This window comes from Theropithecus gelada, chromosome 7b, assembly GCF_003255815.1.
Source record: "Theropithecus gelada isolate Dixy chromosome 7b, Tgel_1.0, whole genome shotgun sequence".
Lineage (NCBI taxonomy): Eukaryota > Metazoa > Chordata > Mammalia > Primates > Cercopithecidae > Theropithecus > Theropithecus gelada.
The window spans coordinates 31654800-31674449 of record NC_037675.1 but is presented as its reverse complement, the minus strand read 5'-3'; the positions used below and the strand labels follow the sequence as shown (position 1 = coordinate 31674449).

Below are 19650 nucleotides of genomic sequence, written 5' to 3'. Positions count from 1 at the left end.
AATTTTACTTTGGCTATGGGAAATGCTTTGCAGTGACAACCCACACTCTTTTCCCAAGCATGACTGTTTTATCAAGGAATGTGTCTATATGGAGAAAATGTTGACTTGGGTGGGTAGGAGTGAACAAAGTAGTGGTGAGTACAAGGAGCCTCAGAAGAGAAATGGAACGTATGGAAGAAGGCAGTCTTCCACCAGTCAGTAATTCACTTGGGCTAATAAAGTTCCAAAATACCTCCCTCTTTTTCAGTAATTCTATAATTTCTCTAATCCCTTACTCATTTCTTAATATTTAAAGTAAATTTATGAACACTTACCTTATACTTAATATTTTATTTCAATATAGTGGGATAGCAAAAAGCACTTCACCATTTTAAAAATGGTTATGATTAGTAATAAATATTTGCTAAATGAAGTTAAATATTAAATAATCTGGGGGATCAAATAAGTGTAAAATCCTGCTTGGTTAAATGAGGAATATACATTTTAGGTTTAAAAAAAGAAACAGGACTGGAATAGCATACTGGAGTAAATAATTTTACTTTCTCACGTGGAAGTAAACAATTACTTTTTATCTTTGGTGGAATCTCAATGTAATAAGATAAAAATATTTGCTATTGGTACTTACAACCAAGCAATCACATATTTAAATATTAACAAAACACTTGTGTTACTTGTGGAAAAACAATTCACACAATGTTATTGATCTCCGCGTGATATATGCATGAACTTACCACTGCTACCATTTCTGCTGCTGTTCCTCTTGAACATCTGATTATAGGAACAGCACCTATTTAAACAACAAATGTTAGAAATGACCTTGGCTCTTAATTAAAATAGATACTTATAAAATATAAAAATAACAGATGTGATAGATACATACAATTTCACGTTATATACATGATTTTATGTATTTATTTTTCCACTTTTAATTTAAAAAAATTAAAAAATATATTTAGGGGGTACAAGTACAGGTTTCTTACATGCATATATTGCATAGTGGTGAAGTCTGGGCTTTTAGTGCACCCATCATCCGAATAATGAACACTGTACTCAAAAGGTAATTTTTCAACCCTCCCCCCAACAAGCACACATAAAAGGATTTATAATTTCCCCCAGAAGCTCACATAACAGATTTATAATTTTAAGGGTAAAAGCAAGTTTCAGAAATGAACCTTCCCATTAATAAAGAAAACAACAGGGAGTCAGAAGAAAACTACATGGAGCTGACCCATCAGTGTGACTGCATTTTTTCCAATGGATTGACTAAATCAGTATTTTCATCTCCCACAGGCAGTTTCGTTTCTTTTTCTTTTTTCTTTCTTTTTTTTTTTTGAGACGGGGTGTCACTCTGTCACCCAGGCTAGGAGGCTGGAGTGTGGTGGTGCAATCATGGCTAGCCTTGACCTGCTGGGCTCAAATCATCCTCCCCCTCAGCCTCCTGAGTAGTTGGGACTGCAGGCACAGGCCACCAAGCCTGGCTACTTTGGCAAAACTCTGTCTCTACAAAAATTGCAAAAGCTCAGTGCCTTTTCTACTGTGAGTCAGGCCTGATTTCACTAATAAGAACTTTCTGGGCATGGTGGTGTGTGCCTGTGGTCCCAGCAACTGGAAAGGTTGAGGTGGGAGAATCACCTGAGCCTGGAAAATCTGAGGCTGCAGTGAGTCATGATCACACCACTGTACTCCAGCCTGGGCATCAGAGTGAGACTCTTTATGTCAGAATTTTTTTTTCTCTATGCTGTCCAGGCTGGTCTGAGTTTAAGTGATCCTGCTACCTCAACCACCTAAAATGCTGGAATAATAGGTGTGAACCTCTGCACCTGGCCTAGGCAGTTCCAATACATAAGCTTACTCTACTCACAGGACTCACATTAATTTGACTTAAAAGAAAAGAATGAAAAGAGCTTAGCTAATTTAGCAATTTGGGGACTGCTAGTTTTTGTTTATTTTACGAATTGACAATAAAATACTGTAGTTTTTTTATAAATACCAATTTAAATAATAGAAAATACATTATTCATATAGGTTGAAATCCTAAATAGAAAGTTCAATTGCACTGAAAGTCTCATAAGACAAACTGAGAACACTGTAATATTTATATGCTGAAATTGTCCATTTTAGATTCTATAAGAAATATCAGTCAATTGCAAAAGTAAAAACACAAAATAGCAAATTTTTCAAAACTGTGTTTTCTTTTGACAGCAAAAGTTATGTTTGTAATAAAAAATTTAAATAACATTAGAAATGTATAAACTTAACCCTCTTGATTCCAGCCCTCACAAATAACCCCCATTAGAATTAGAAATGGATGCCTCCATGTTGTTTTCTACATATAGTCTAATAAGTGCATGTATATATGTAAAAAAACAAAAATAAGATAGTATATATACTGTTCTAAAACTTGTTTTTCCCCATGTAACAATTTAGTGTTGACATCCTTCTATGTCAGATTGGCAATAATTTCAATTTCTCCTTTGAAAAATAAATCACTGGCTAGGCATGGTGGCATATGCCTGTAATCCCAGAACTTTGGGAGGCTGAGGCGAGTGGATCACCTGAGGTCAGGAGTTCGAGACCAGCCTGGCCAACATGGTGAAACCCCGTCTCTGCTAAAAATACAAAAATTATCCAGGCATGGTGGAGCATGCCTATAATCCCAGCTACTCGGGAGGCTGAGGCAGGAGAATCGCTTGAACCCGGGGGGTGAAGGTTGCAGTGCAACCTCCCTAGCATTTGGCAAAATTTTACAGACTCTGTAGGGTGACAAAATAGAAATAAAATTATGTCTGTTTAACACTAAAAGTTGTATACATGTGCTTTCTTTATAATATAAACAACAACAACAACAACCCATGTGAGGGCAATGAAGGCAGTTCAAAGCAGGCAGAAACCGGAGGGGTTAACTCTTGAAAGAAGAGAATCACATAAAGTAATATATATTTTTAACCAGCTTTTCTCCTGAGGGTACTTGACACATTACACGGCACACAGGAGAAAGAACTCAAGCAGAAAACAGGAAAATTACTGAGCTGAAGAAACCAAGACTGGAGCTCAGGGCTGGAAATTAAGGGAAAAAAAATCCCTGAGAAGAGGGAGTCATACAATTTGCATATAAATTCTCTACATGTCTAAACATTGTCTAAATCTTAAGACTATACATGGTAGCTCGTTTTTTTTTTTTTTTTTTTTTTTTTTTTGTGACATAGAGATTTTATTAATCTAGTGTGAGGATCATTTTAACAAAAGGGTTTCAAGTGTCTAAAAAATTAAAATTGCAATTAGGCTTTTAAACTGATCCATTAGTGATAGTAAAGCACAAAGTCATATATTAGATACTAAACACAAGTAATTTTAGACAATCTACATCAGTGCTTTACATTTTGAATCAAGAAAACCAGAAGTTGTTTCTTTGAAAGGATAAACAAGATAGGTAGACCACTAGTTAGGTCAACAAAGAAAAAAAGAGAGACAATCCAAATAAACACAATGAGAAATGACAAGGGCAACATTATCAACAACCCCACAGAAATATTAAAAACCCTCAGAGACTATTACAAACACTTCTATGAACGCAAACTAGAAAACCTAACAGAAATGTATACATTTCTGGAAACATACAACCTGCCAAGATTTAACAAGGAAGAAACTGAAGTGCTGGAATAACAAATTCCAAAACTGAATCAGTAAGAAAAAACCTACGAACCAGAAAAAGCCCTGGACCAGATGGATTCACAGTCAAATTCTAACAGATATACAAAGAAGAGCTGGTACCAATACTACTATTATTCCAAAAAATCGAGGAGGAGGGACTCTTCCCCTAACTCATTCAATGAGGCCAGTAACATTCTCATACCAAAACCTAGCAGAGACTAAACAAAAAAATAAAACTTCACTCTGATACCCCTGATGAATCCAGGTGCAACAACCTTCAACAGAATATTAGCAAACTGAATCCAAAAAAAATGAATCCACCATGATCAAGTAGGCTTTATTCCCAGGATGCAAGGTTGATTCAATACATGCAAATCAGTAAATGTGCTTCACTACATAAAAAGAACTAAAAACAAAAACCATATGATCATCTTAATAGACACGGAAAAGGCTTTTGAAAAAATTCACCATCACTTTATTTAAAAAACCCCCAGCTGGGCGTGGTGGCTCACGTCTGTAATCCCAGCACTTTGGGAGGCCGAGGCAGGTGGAACACGAGGTCAAGAGATTGAGACCATCCTGACCAACATGGTGAAAGCTCATCTCTACTAAAAATACAAAAATTAGATGGGCGTGGTGGTGTGTGCCTGTACTCCCAGTTACTCGGGAGGCTGAGACAGGAGAACCGACTGAACCCAGGAGGCGGAGGTTGCAGTGAGCCAAGGTTGTGCCACTGCATTGCAGCCTAGCAACAGAGCGAGACTTCATCTAAAACAAACAAACAAACAAAAAAACCACCCTCAACAAATTAGGCAATGAAGAAATATACCTCAAAATAATAGGAGCAATCTATGACAAACACACAGCCAACGTCATAATAAATGGGCAAAAGCTGTAAGCATTCCCCCTGAGAACTTGAATAAGACAAGGACACCCACTCCCATTTAACATAGTACTGGAAGTCGTAGCCAAAGCAATCAGGCAAGAGAAAGAAATAAAAGACATTCTAATAGAAAGAGAGGAAGTCATACTATCTCTTTGCAGGCTATGTTACCTTATACCTCACAAATTCCATATTCTCTGCCCAAAGGCTCCCACAACTAATAAGCAGCTTCAGTAAAGTTTCAGGATGCAAAAGTCAATGTACAAACACTAGGAGCATTTCTATACACCAACAATATCCAAGCTGACAGCCAAATCAAAAATGCAATCCCATTCACAATAGCCACGAAAAGAATAAAATACCTAGGAATACAGCTAATTAGGAAGGTGAAAGAGCTCTACAACAAGAATTACAAAACGAAAAGAAATCAGAGATGACACAAACAAATGGAAAAATATTCCATGTTCATGGATAAGAAGACTCAATATTAAAATGGCCATACTGCCAAAGCAATTTACAAATTCAGTGCTATTCCTACCAAACTACCAATGTCAGTTTTCACAGAATTAGAAAAAATTTTTCTAAAAGTCATACAGAACCAAAAAAGAGCCTGAACGGCCAAAGCAAATCTAAGCAAAAAGAACAAAGCTGGGAGCATTACACATCCTGACTTCAAAGTATACTACTACACGGCTTTTACCGTAGTAACCAAAACAGCATGGTACAAAAACACACACACAGACCAGTGGGACAGGTTAGAGAACCCAGAAATAAAGCCCCACACCTACAATCATTTGATTTCGATAATGTTGATAATAACAAGCAATAGGGAAAGAACTCCCTACTCAGTAAGTGGTGCTGGGATAACTCCCTGTTCAGTAAGTGGTGCTACCTGTATGCAGGAGATTAAAACTGAACCCCTTCCTTTCACCATATACAAAAATAAACTCAAAATGGACTAAAGACTTAAATGTAAGACCTCAAACTATAAAAATCCTAGAAGAAAACCTAGACACCATTGTGAACACAGGCCTTGGCAAAGACTTCATGTTGAAGTCTCCAAAAACAACCAGAAAACCAAAACAGACAAATTGGACCTAATTAAACTAAAGAGCTTCTGCAGAGCAAAAGAAACTATCAGCAAAGTGAATGGACAACCTACAGAATGGGAGAAAATATTTGTGAACTATGCATCCAACAGAATTTATAAGGAACTTAAACAAATTGACAAGCAAAAACAAACAACTCCATTAAAAAATGGCCAAAGGACATGAACAGACACTTCTCAAGAAAAAAAAAAAAAAAAAAAAAAAAGGGACATACGTGGCCAGCAAGCATATGAAAAAAAGCTCAATATCACTAATCATTAGAGAAATGAAAATTAAAACCACAATGAGTTACCATCTCACATCAGTCAGAAGGTCTATTATTAAAAATCAAAAAATAATAGATGTTGGTGAGGTTACAGAGGAAAGGGAACACTTATACACTGTTGGTGGGAATGTAAATTAGTTCAGCCACTGAGGAAAGCAATTTGAAGGCTTCTCAAAGAACTCAGAACTACCATTTGACTCAGCAATCCCATTACTGGGTATACAGCCAAAAGAACATAAATCATTCTATGAAAAAGACACATCTACCCATATGTTCATTGCAGTAATATTCACAATAGCAAAGACATGGAATCAACCTAGATGTCTATCAAGGGTGGATTGGATAAAGAATTTGTGATACATATACATCATGGAATACTACAGAGTCATAAAAAAGAGTGAAATCATATGCTTAGCAGCAACATAGATATAACTAGAGGCCATTATTCTAAGGGAATTAACAGAAGCAGAAAACAAAATACCCCATGTTCTCACTTGTAAGTGGGAGCTAAACAAAAAGAAAAGACACAAAGATGACAATAACAGATATTGGGGTCAACCTGAGCAGGGAGGATGAGGGTCAAAAAACTCCCTATCAGGTACCATACCCATAGCCTGGGTGACAAATTCATTTGTACACCAAACCCTAGTGACATGCAATTTACCCCTGTAATAAACTTGCACATGTATCTCCCAAACCTAAAAGTTGAAAATAAGAAAAAAAAATTAAAAATAAATTTTGAAGGTGTAGGTAGATTAGTATTATATACATAAAGTTTTCTGGAGCCTTGGGCATCTGAACTTAACAGTTAACAAACATTTATTTCTCTATTTAGAAATGTGTTTGAAATTTTTAATAATGAAATATTAAAAGAAAATTAACAGGCACATAGGCGGTGAAGTCACCACCAAGGCATTCAAATATAGCAGAAAATTATAATTACCAAAGACATCTAAAATGACAACTAAAAAGATCTGCTAAATGTTAAGAGAACCACATCAAGTTATTGGAAGTATGTTTTTATATACTACTGAATACATATTTTACTCCACTCGAGAACCTCTAGAGATCCAGGTAAGTGAGAAAGAATCACATTACAGTGTAACACATTAAAATTACTCGTTAAACAATTTACTTTGAAAAATAACCATAAAGGCTGGAAAACTTACCCAGAGTAACAAAAAAGCAGAAGAGGCTGTCAACTATAGTGTCCATAACAGTTTCCATTTCCGTGTCTGTGATATCTGGCCTGTTAATGGCTAAAATGACATAGGAAAAGGAGAAAACGCTGAGCCAAACTTATGCCTCATCTTTATGAAACTCCTAAAATTATTACTAAACTCTTAAGTGATACACAATAAAACTCAGTAAGCAAAATCTTTTTGGTTTAAACTTTTTTTTTTTTTTTTTTGAGACGGGATCTTGCTCTGTCACCCAGGAGGGAGTGCAGAGGCATGATCATGGCTTACTGTAGCCTCCTGGGCTCAAGTGATCTTCCCATCTCAGCCTTCAGAGTAGCTGGGACCACAGGCACATGCCACCACGCCCTGCTAATTAAACAATTTTTTTTGTAGAGATGGGTCTCCCTATGTTGCCCAGGCTGGTCTTGAACTCCTGGGCTCAAGTGACCCTCCTACCTTGGCCTCCCAAAGGGCTGGGATTATAGGCATGAGCCACCACACCCTGCCTGCTTTAAACTTCTTTTAAGTGAACAAATATCTGTTAAAAATTATACCACCTCAAAGAGAAAAATAAATAACCACAACAAACTACCTTAATATCAGAGATCAGGAGACTACTAATAAGAAAAACAACCCCATGATGTAAACTAACAAAATTTTTGCCAAACAGGAAAATAAATATCATATTCCATAGTTTTATTCATAAACACCAGATTGCCTCAAGAAACTACTGATTCTGTTACCCAACTACAGCCAGAAAAGGAAATGCAAGTAAATTATGGCACAACCAACATGGCATATCATTTTCTTTATATTAAGTTATATAAATTTCTCTTCTGATCTACAAGAGTATACATAAGTAGTTCCCAAACTTTACTAAGAATCACTCAGGGAATATGGGGAAAAACTCTCCGGAAGTTTTTAAAAATTAAAGATTCTTATCCCTTTCCTTTAGGGATTCTGTATGGATATGAATAATTCTAAAAAACCTGTAATTTTGAGGCTGGGCATGGTGGCTCACACCTGTAATCCCAGTACTCTGGGAGGCTGAGGTGGGCAGATCATCTAAGGTAAGGAGTTTGAGACTAGCCTGACTAACATGGTGAAACCGTGTCTCTACTAAAAACACAAAAATTAGCCAGGTGTGGTGGCACACGCCTGTAATCCCAGCTACTTGGGAGGCTGAGGCAGGAGGATCACTCGAACCTGGGAGACAGAGGTTGCAGTGAGCTGAGATTACACCACTGTACTCCAGCCTAGGCGACAGAGCAAGACTCTGTTTGGGGGCGGGGGGAACCACCTATAATGTTGACAAGCACCTTAGGCAATTCTAATGCAAATAGGCGTTGGGGCTAGGCTTTAAGAAACATTGCTGTGTAGACTGTCTTTGACAAAGACCTTGACTGACTTATCTTCCTCTCACAATATCAAGGCCCAGCATCTGATGAAGTAGATCAATAACTATATGTTGAAAGATTGTCTAAACTATTATTTACAAAGTATTTTTAATGTCCCAATATCCTGAAAGTGAAAACACATATAAAATTTAATACCACTTGTGGTTACCATAAGAGGAAAGCAGACTTCAACTGGATAACTCCAATTATCTATAGAAAGCCTGGCCCACCCAGACAACACATAAAAGAATTCAATCAGACAACACACAAAAGAATTCAATCAGGCAACACAGAATCTAAAAGAAGGAAATGGGCCCTTACTCAGGTGTTGCAAATACCATCTATTTCAATCAGATGAAATAAATATCATAAAGGATACAATTTGCATTATGTGCATTCAGGGGATATCAATTCAAGGAAACACACCCAATTCATTTTATTAATCAGTGGCACAAGTGATCTGTAGACACTTCAAACCTTTTAGTTAAATCACTAGTACATTTTTGTTAATTACTGGCACTAGAAAAATCTACATGGAAGCATCCAGCCCTTGAGTCCTACACCCTAGTTCCACATTTCTGAATGAAAAGTAACCCTAACAGTCATAAACTGCTAATCAATAACCTCACCTCAACTTGAGGTAATGGCTTGCTTTGTCTAAGATAGTAGTCTTAGTTTGACTGAGGTAATAAATCTGCTTGCTCCCAATCCATGGAAAGTTTAGAATGAAAAAGATTTGCAAATCAATACCATGATATTAATATAATCATATTTAGGAATATTTGTTTAAAATTTTTAAAGCATTGTAACATTTGAGACAATTAGGTATGTGATTACATAATGATAAAGAATGTTATCTCTGGAGTGAGACTGCCTGTGTTTAGTAAACTGGCTCTACCATTTCCTCATCAAGTTACTTAATAGCTATGTCTCTGTTTTCCATTCTTGAAAATGGAAATAATTTCTGCTTCATAAAGTTATTCTGAGGATTAAATTAGCTTACATTGTAACACACTGAAAACACTGATAGGCATAGAGTGAGCTATTACTATTATCATTATTGAGAATCTGGGTGATTAGCCATGTGATTATACTTTAAAATTCGCAATTAACCTCAAACATGTGATCTTTTAAAAAAGCTGGCAGGTAAAAAAAATGTAATTAAACTTATAAGTATACGAATATTTAACAAATTTTACACTCATTACAAATTTAATTATTTTTAAATAATTATTTAAACACTTGGGCAGATTTTGCTTGTTAGAATTATAAACTTGTCTGGTCTGGTATATGAAGTACAGTACCTAAAAAAAACCCACTTAATATTCTGAATTTATTAATAAAATTTAAAATGTTTAAGAGAATTCAACACACCAAGTTTTCCGATTAAGCTTGTTAAAGGGGACTGATTAGGAAAATTTAGTCTGTTCAATATGAGTTAATCCATCAAAAATAAAGATGATTCATTTCACTTTACCAGATTTAGAAACAATGTAACACAATTCATATTCAATTTAAAGGCTTCAGGAAAACTAGGTTTTAAAATATGTAACTTAAATAACTTGCTAATTCATTTAAAATGCAACTGTAAATAGATTTCTGTGAATAATAACCACTGTCAAAAATCTCTCACATGAACATTCAGCGAATACTTGTATCCTTTCAGGAATTTCCACAAGAATGGATGCTCTAGAGCTCAATGAAACCAAAAGATTCATTCTCTTCTCTCAGGGAACTTACCATCTGGTTCCAGTGTTTTGTAAGCACAGAGAAGTAAGCTAACTTGTTCTTGTCCAAGATCAAAGTACTAGATGATAAATTTGAATTCTGCTACTAAAATATTGTCTTACTTGCCATGAGTGAACCATTCATGCAAGTTGCTGTGGGGGTACAGAAAAGGTCAGAGAATTGGTACTTCCTTGAGTTTATAAAACAGGTTTATTAAACGTTTAAATGTAATAAAATTCAGTCTGAGCCTTGTTTTCTCTGTGTGCTTTTAAAAAGTTTCTATAGCTGTACTGCTGTAAACGAGCTAGTTTTGAAGTCCATTAAACATATTCACTTTTTTTCTTACAGTATACCATTCATTTTGTTAACAAAGAATTGCAACATTTCTATTTTTACATACCACGATATGAAACAAGCTCCTTATTTTGATTACATAACACAAACATATCATCTTCCAAAGTAATAAAATTGAGATATTGGTCAAAAACCTAGAAACAAAAGAAAAGGTTTACAAATCAATCTTACAATATAGCCATATTGAAAGTAAATTTAGTTTGCTCTAACCTACCAATGGTAGAAATGAAAAAAAAAATTGCAATTACATTCAATAACTAGAAATTGTACTGTGTAATAGCCTAGTTGAACAAGAATGAGGAGTAAAGAAAAAGTTAAGGCAATAAAAACAAGCCTTTGGGCAATAAATATGGAGGAGGAGAGTAACATTTTGAGAAAACAAAAAGCAGATACGAGAACTTAAATTGTGGTTGTGATGGGAATGGATATTAATTTTGAAGAAAACATACAATTTTAACAATCATTTTCATCACATTTTCCTAAGAAAGTCACAGTAATTGTTTTACACCAACAACTTTTATAATAAAGTGGGAAAAAGTTATGCCAGTTCTTTGGAAGTGCAAAGTAGAAGAAAAATTAAGAGAACTATTTGAAATACACTGAATTTAGTTAACCAAATTAAGGCTGAGTGAGGCGGCTTGGACCTGTAATCCCAGAGCTTTGGAAGGCTGAGGTGGGAGGACTGTTTGAGGCCAGAAGTTTGAGACCTACGCAACATAAAAAAAAAAAAAATAGCTGGATGGGGTGGTACGAGCCCAGGAGGTGAAAGTTGCAGGAAGCAGAGATTGCACCACTGCATTCCAGCCTGGGCGAGTGAGACACTGTCTCAAAACAAAACAAGAAAGAAAACAAAAGTTGTTCCCATTATTTTATGTGAAGTTAATAAATTTTGAGCACAAAGATTAAAGGCATAAGCCTCAAAAACTAATCAGAAATATTGGTGGTCTATTTAAATCTAAGAATGAAAAATCTATCAGTAGAAAAAGAATAGAAAGTATATGCATGGTTGTTTAGTCTTTTACTTGCACTAGATAGTTGTCTGGAACTTTAATGCATACCTTGTCCAAATTCAAGAAACACAGAGCATAACAGGATTATAACCTGAAATATATTTTACAAATTGATTTATAACTGAAGCTGAACGTGACTAAAATGTCACTATGATGTAGAATTGCTGGCCTGTCATGGATTCTTTTAATATGCAACAGAGGCACTTTGGATCTCAATATGCAACACGGGCACTTTGGATCCTCTTTCCTAAGTAAAAAAAGATCTGGAAATAGTATGATGATTATAATGATTACAGATAAAACAATGTCAACATATTTTCAATACAGTTTATGACAATACAACTGTCAAATGATTTCTGAGTTGACCTAAAAAGATGATACAAATGACAGACTAAAGCAAAACTCATTCTGCTTTTTATTTCTGTCTTTCAAATTCATTAAATAATAGGTTCCTTTAGTTTGGCTTATTTTGCCTAGTTCAACTTGAAGATAATTTACATTATTAGAACTCTTTCTAAAAGTATTGAGCCTACACATTTCTGTCGTTCTGGTCATCTGTCAAATAGATACCTACGCCAACTACAGGTTTCAGAAGTGTTAAATTTTACATTGACAAAATGTCATCAACCAACCAAACTCTCTTACCTTGGCTACCTGTGTTACTGCACTAGCTGCTAATGCTGCATTTGCAATATCTTCCAGTTTACTTCTTGAAATAGCAGATATAAAATTTAAATAATATGATTCATATAGTTGATTTCGAAGATCCTATCAATACAATGAAAACTTCATTCTTACATGATAAAGAAGACCATGAATACATGTTTCAAATACCATAAGAGCAAAGTTGTATTTAAAAGACAGGATATTTAAATAACAATCCAAAAAAGTATCCCAAGAGAAAAAAGCTTTGAAGTAGTACTGGTTATCTGGTTATCAGATGTAACTAAAATGTATCTTAATAAAGTAATAAAATTATATTATCAACAAAATCTCATTAATTACAATACAGTACAAACTGCTTTCATATAGCCTATCTGCATTCTTCTTAAAATATCCAAATATGGCTCAATAATATAGCAAACGCTTGTTATATTTGGCAGACACGATCTTCAACTGTTTTGGATATGTGATGACACAACAAATCCTTCATTGCACACAGACAAGTTATAATTCCAATTACCAATTCTAGAAGTATTTCTTCTCAGTTGCTCAAAAGTAGTGCAATTTAAGTTATGCAAATTCTTAAGTCAAATTTACTTATCTTCTTATAGTTTTAGCAAATAGATACTGAAATAACTGTATTTCCTCAAATCTAAGATGTCACTGACTGTAACCGGAACCATCATTTTAAGTAACACTAAGAATTAATGATGCCAATAAAATTTTGTGACATGATCAATTTTAAGATGTACCTGATTTCAGCGATGTGAAAATGTGAAAAATTGAGGGGTTGAAGCCTTTGTGAGGAAGGTGATCAGGGTAGTGGTTCAATCAAGGTCAAGAGATTATTTATGTATGAGGATTGAGAAATAAGTAATATGTTCACGATACTGGGAACCATGTTTTTTCACTCTGAGAAAGGAGTTACAAATATGTAAAGAGAAAAGGGAAACGCTAGAGTGAATCCTGTGTTGCTAAGCTGAAACACTTTTGGAGGTTATCTATTAATCTGGATAGGTGAGGAGAAGAGAGGGAGAATTGTAGAAATAAATATAGATATAAAAGTGTATGTATAAATAATTTCCTAACTTTTTCCATTGAGAGGACCTAAGAACAGTGACACTGTAGTCACAATGAGTATACCTAATGCCTAGATCCTGATTCCTAACTACCATTCTTTACAGAAAGCAACCAGAGCTCTTGAGAAAAATGTCCGAATCCTGGACTGAGACAGAGAAAGTAAAATCCTAGGCTATATTGGAATATATTATTGTGCCAGAAGGTAAGGAAGTGGTCAAAGAATGATGCATACATTTCAAAAGGACATATAAGTTCAGCAAAGTTGCAGGATACAAGACAAATATATAAAAATCAATTGAATTTTTATACAATTGCAATGAACAATCCTAAAAATGGAGTAAGAATTCCATTCATAATAAGCATTAAACACATGAAAGAAAAAATTTAACAAAAGCACAAAACTTATGACAAGCTAATCTTAATTTGGAAATTCAAGAAAAGCTAAAACAATCTGAAAAAAAGTACAAAGTTGGAGGACACAATTACTCAATTTGAAAACTTGCTATCAAGTGAAAGATGTCAACACTGTGTGGTACAGGCATAAGGACAGACACAGATATCAATGCAATAGAACCGAGAGTTCAGAAATAAAACAATGTATCTATGGTCAGCTGATTTTTGACAAGGTTGCCAAGACCATCCACTAGGGAAAGAATACTTTCTTTAATAAATTATGCTGGGACTACTGGATAGCCACATGCAAAAGAATAAAGTTGGACACCTACATCCCACCATATATAAAAATAATGCAAAATGGAATCAAGACCTATATGTAAGAGCTGAAACTATAAAATTCTTAGAAGAAAACACAAGAATCTGGAATGGTTTCCTAAATATGACACCAAAAGCATAAGCAACTCAAGGAAAAAAAAAAAACGATAAACTGGGCTTTATCAAAATTGAAAATGTTTGTGCTTCAAAGGAAATTATCAAGAGAATGAAAAGATAATCCATAGACTGGGAGAAAATATTTACAGATCATAAACTTGTGAATGTCTAGTATCCAAGATATAAAAAGAATTCTATCAACTCAACAATAAAAAGACAACCCAATTAAAAACTGGGTGAATGATCTGAATAGATATTTCTCGAAAGACATACAAATGGCCAATAAGCATGTTAAAAGATGCTTAATATCAATTATAGAAATACAAATCAAAACTATACTGCGATGGCACGCAAACCTATTAGGATGGCTACAATAAAAATATCGGATAGTAAGTGTTCAGCAAGGATCTGGAGAAATCAGAACCTTCATACACTACTGGTGGGACTATAAAATGGTGCAACCACACTTTGGAAAACAGTCTGTTTCTAAAAAGGTAAACAGAGAGTTATCATTTGACCATGCAATTCTATTCCTATGTGTTTATGGCCACAAGGGAATTGAAAACATGTCCACAGAGAAATCTGTACATGAATATTTATGGCAACATTATTATTAATAGCCAAAAGGTAGAAACAATCCAAATGTTCATCAAGTGGTAAATGGATGAACAAAATTTGGTACATCCACACAATGGAATACATTTAGCCATGAAAAGGAATAAGGTACCAATTCATGCTACAATATGGATGGACCTTGGAAACATTATGCTAAGAGAAATCAGCCATGTACAAAAGACCACATATTATAGGAGTTCATTCATATGTAATGGTCAGAGTAGGCAAATATACAGAAACATAAGGTAGCTTAGGGATGGAAGGGGATGGGGGAGGCGTGAGGATATGATAAATGGTACCAGGTTTCTTTTTGAGGTAATGACAATGTTCTAAAATTGACTGTGGTGATGGTTGCAAAACTCTGTGACTATATTAAAAACCAATGAATCATACACTTGTGCTTCTTAAATGGGTGAATTGCATGGTATGTGAATTATAATTTCAATCAAGGTGTTATTAAAAAAACCGAAGAAGAGATTGTAAGTGGTACCTCTCTCATGAATAGTATACTTGAGTTTACGCAGGGTAAAAGAGAAACCTGGGCATCATAAAGCTACACAGAACACAAAATTTGCAAACTTCGTAACAATTTAAACAGCAATTTGATTCAACAGTCAATAACAAAGATGCTGTGACCTGTGGAAGACACTGTTACTTACCTATCCAACATCTATTTTTCTCCTTTTCCTTGCTAAAAGAATCTTGCTAGATTTTCTTTGGGGTGACAATATACTCATCTAAATATTGACTTTTGCAGTCACCCTTGTAATTGATTCTACCCAGTGAGAAATAAATAAAGGTCTTCTGGGAGTTTCTGGAAAGGCTTAGCTTTCCTGATCAAAATCAACAGTCAGGGCTGGCACAGTCCATTTCCCTCTTCTTCTTGATATGAACATAGATTTGATGCCTACGGGAGCAGCAACAAGCAAGACAAGGAAAACCAACAAACTAAAGATGAATGATCAGTGATAGAAGGAGCCTGGGTCTTTGATTACCTTATAGTGCTTCTGCACCAGCGTGGACTTCCTAATCTCACTATTATTTTAGAAAAGGAAAATGCTTTATAAGTTAGAAAGGCAATATACTTAGGCTTTCTGTTTGTTAAAGCCAGACTCAGACTTTACCAGTACAGTGGTTCCCCTTATTTGCAGGGGTTATTTTCCAAGACTCCAGTGGATGCCTGAAACCAGATAGTACTGAACTGTATGTTTTTTCTTATACATACATATTTATGACAAAACTTAATTTATAGTTTATAAATTGGGCACAGTAACAGATTAGCAACAATAGTCAGAAATAAAATAGAGCAATTATAAAATATATTCTGCAATGAAAGTTATATGAATGTGGTCTCTCTCAAAATACTGTAATATGTTCACTACTATAATATATTCAGTACCTGGTTAACTGTGGATAACTGAAACTGTGGAAAGTGAAACTGTGGATATGGGAGGACTACTGTATAATACTTCTTCAGCCAAAAGTTTTAAGTCTTTCAGGCTCTTTGGAATTCAAAGATAGTCTCAAAAATCAGGGTGAGAAAGTAGGCATAGGAATTTCTGATTTGTCGCCCTGGACATCTAAGAATTTTTCTTGAAAAAAAAATCTGTTTCCAAATTCAGGAGTCCAGAAAATAAGAACCCATATTACCTGACACATTCTGTCAATATTTTCTTCAGTTGGCATTACAAAGTATACTGCAGGAACATCTGGAATAGGATCTCGATCAGAGTGCAAAAGCCTAGAAGACATAAGGAACTAAAACTTATTTTTTCTTAGTCACTTATCTAAAAAGATAGTTTAAAACAATATTCCTCAAAATGGGAGTTCACTAGCTCAAGGACAGTAACCAGTGCTCTAAAAGCTCTTGTTGCAATTAATCAGTGAGTTAACTTAGCTTTCTCCCATGTCAGTGTTGATATTATTTATTAGTATTAAGAAGACCCTAATTTCTTGTTAGTCCTCATTTGTCCTATTCTGCTCACACTTTCAGTACTGCCAATGGTCAGACACTCTTTTCTACCAACACTCTCCTTGAATGAGAACTAAAACATAGTCAAAACCAATCTTATTCCCACTTTTCATAGAAATATGGTGGTGGTCAGAGGGGAATGGTGAGTGTGAGGAAAGTGTGGCTCTCTGAGGGGAAAATCAGAAAGCTAGGGGACACAATGAAAAAATTTTTAGAAGCAATTCTTTAGAAGCTATAAAAAAATTTAACCAAACATGAAATCAAATATATTTTTTAAATGAAAGGTATATAAAGTCTCCTTAAAACTTAAAGACAATCTATTTTTGCCTATTTATTGTTTCATAAGAGAATGTAAGCATCTTACAGATTGAGTCATTTTACAGTTTTCTCCTTTTACAATTTAGAAACAATTTCCATGCAAATATCCCAACATCAAACTATGCTTATATGAGGAATATTCACCTCTCTCTAGTCATCCTTCTATAATCAAGGAGAGGAAAGAAGCACATGCTGCCAGTTGGTCTGTGTTTAATAACTGTTGCCATTGATATCAAGAAGGATAATGTGATAGTTGCCATAGGTTGTTGTCTTTTTTTTACACTGCTTGTCCAACTGCCTAATGGGCTACAACCACCATTTCATATTCTGGAAACGTGTAATTACTGTTTCCTACAAATCAGCCTAAACCAGTTTGCAGAGTATAAAGTAACTGATATAGTATTCTCCAGCAAATAGAGGAGAATGGTTGGAGGCAAAGTACAAAAGAGTTCACCATGGTAGCTGTGTAATATTTCCATGCTCTGGTGGCAAGTAGCAAGTTAGGCAGAGATTACCAGACTCTCAAACTGGTAGACTATACTATTACCCCTGAACGAAGTACTGAGTAAGGCCTCACTTCTGTTAGTTACTGTTACTAAGCCATTACAGTTCAGTAGATAAACAGCACAGAATTAGTGGTCAAGCAATGTGGCCATGGCTCTGTTATTAAGTGGTTGTACAAATGTGAGACAATCACTTAAGCCTTCTAAACTTTAGTCTTTCCATTAGTAAATAAAGGAGTTAAACAGTACAGAGACAATGGCACTCAATGTTTATTAATAAACCACAATTTCCAAGGATAGCATCAAGTTAAACTTTACTTCAGTCCATAAGAATTAACACGCTATCAAAGCAAATATGCTTATTTCAGTCTGACATAAAAATGAAAGGAAAACTCATCAAATACCGTATTTCATGAAACCCAAGGTGGTAACAATTTTAAAACATCAATTTTAAAATATATTTTATATACTACTGAGAAATAAAAATGCTGCCAGTTATGACATATCATCAGTGATAAGACAGATCCTAATTTCAGAAATATAAAAAAGGACATTTGGATTTGACAAAATATAATAGTCTATTAATTTTAACAAATGCTGATTATACAACTAAAGAATTTGAGCTGATCAAACCAGATTCTGGTAAGTTACTTACCAAAAATCTAAAACAATATTCCCAATACATTTCAATTCAATATATAATATCATAAAAACTGGTTATAACATCATAAATACAACAAAATGCAAATAGCTTAGAACACCATAAAATTGGACTCTTATAGTATACAAAAGTATTACTATCTATCCATGAACACAGTCCCTCTCCAAATTTTTTTTTTTTTTTTTTTTTTTTTTTTACAGAATCTTGCTCAGCTGCCCAGGTCAGAGTGTTGTGTCACGATCTCGGTTCACTACAACCTCTGCCTCCTGGGTTCAAGCAATTGTCCTTCCTCAGCCTCCCAAGTAGCTAGGATTACAGGCGGGTACGCCACCACACCCAGCTAATTTTTGTATTTTTAGTAGAGACACAGTTTCACCATGTTGGCCAGGCTGGTCTCGAACTCCTGAGCTCAAGTGATCCGCCCACCCCGGCCTCCAGAAGTGCTGGGATTACTGGCATGAGCCACTGCGCCTGGCCCCTTCTCCAAATGTTCTACTAGGCAAGTCCATGAAGTACTGCAATTTGTTTTATTTTTATTAAACATATCAGAAGCAATATAATCACACAAACTTAACAGTTAAGACAACACAGATAGCCTCCTATGGTGATTAACAATCATTACTTCATAGTCACTTAAATTTTTCATATTAATGATTAATGAGATATTCCTTTTTTAAAAAAAAGTATAGAGAGTCCCTGACTTACAATGGTTCAACTTAGGATTTTTTGACTTTATGATGGTGCATATTCAGTAGAAATCATACCTTAAGCACCTATAAACACATTGTTTTCAACTTTCAGCACTGTAGTCAATAAATTACATGAGATATTCAAGTTTATTTTTATTTTATTTAATTAATTAATTATTTTTTTTGAGACAGAGTCTTGCTCTGTTGCCCAGGCTAGAGTGCAGTGGCAGTCTCGGCTCACTGCAATCTCAGCCTCCCGGGTTCAACTGATTCTCCTGCCTCAGCCTCCTGAGTAGCTGGGATTACAGGTGCCTGCCACCATGCCTGGCTAATTTTTTGTATTTTTTTTTAGTAAAGATGGTGTTTCACCACATGGCCAGGCTGGTCTTGAACTCCTGACCTTGTGATTCGCCCACCTTGGCCTCCCAAAGCACTGGGATTACAGACGTGAGCCACAGTGCCCAGCCTCGACAGTTTATTATAAAGGAGGCTATGTGTTGGATCTGACTTTGCCCAACTGTAGGCTAATGTAAGTGTTCTGAGCATGCTGAAGGTAGGAGAGGCTAAGCTATGATGTTTGTGTTAGGTTAGGTGTATTAAATGCATTTTTTTGACTTACAAAATTTTTAACTTACAATGGGTTTATAAGTATGTAACCCCATTGTAGGTCAAGGAGAATCTGTGTCTTTAAAGGAAGAAATCACTTTTAGAGCTGGAAGAGACCTTAAGATTATTAGTTCTTT

General features: G+C 35.1%; 1 protein-coding gene across 6 annotated transcripts in view; it reads right to left on the bottom strand.

Annotated features, from left to right (window-relative positions):
* Nucleotides 1-19650, bottom strand: part of SCFD1 (sec1 family domain containing 1) — a 104187-nt gene that overhangs the window by 76089 nt on the left and 8448 nt on the right. For 4 of the 6 annotated variants that reach the window (XM_025391931.1, XM_025391932.1, XM_025391933.1 and 1 more), the window contains 5 exons: nt 16415-16505; nt 12224-12346; nt 10615-10702; nt 7078-7167; nt 732-787 (listed from right to left, as the gene is read on the bottom strand). In XM_025391931.1, the coding sequence (XP_025247716.1) occupies nt 732-787; nt 7078-7167; nt 10615-10702; nt 12224-12346; nt 16415-16505 (448 nt within the window). The remainder of the gene's footprint in view (nt 1-731; nt 788-7077; nt 7168-10614; nt 10703-12223; nt 12347-16414; nt 16506-19650) is intronic. The other 2 variants (XM_025391935.1, XM_025391936.1) reach the window with 2 other exon arrangements.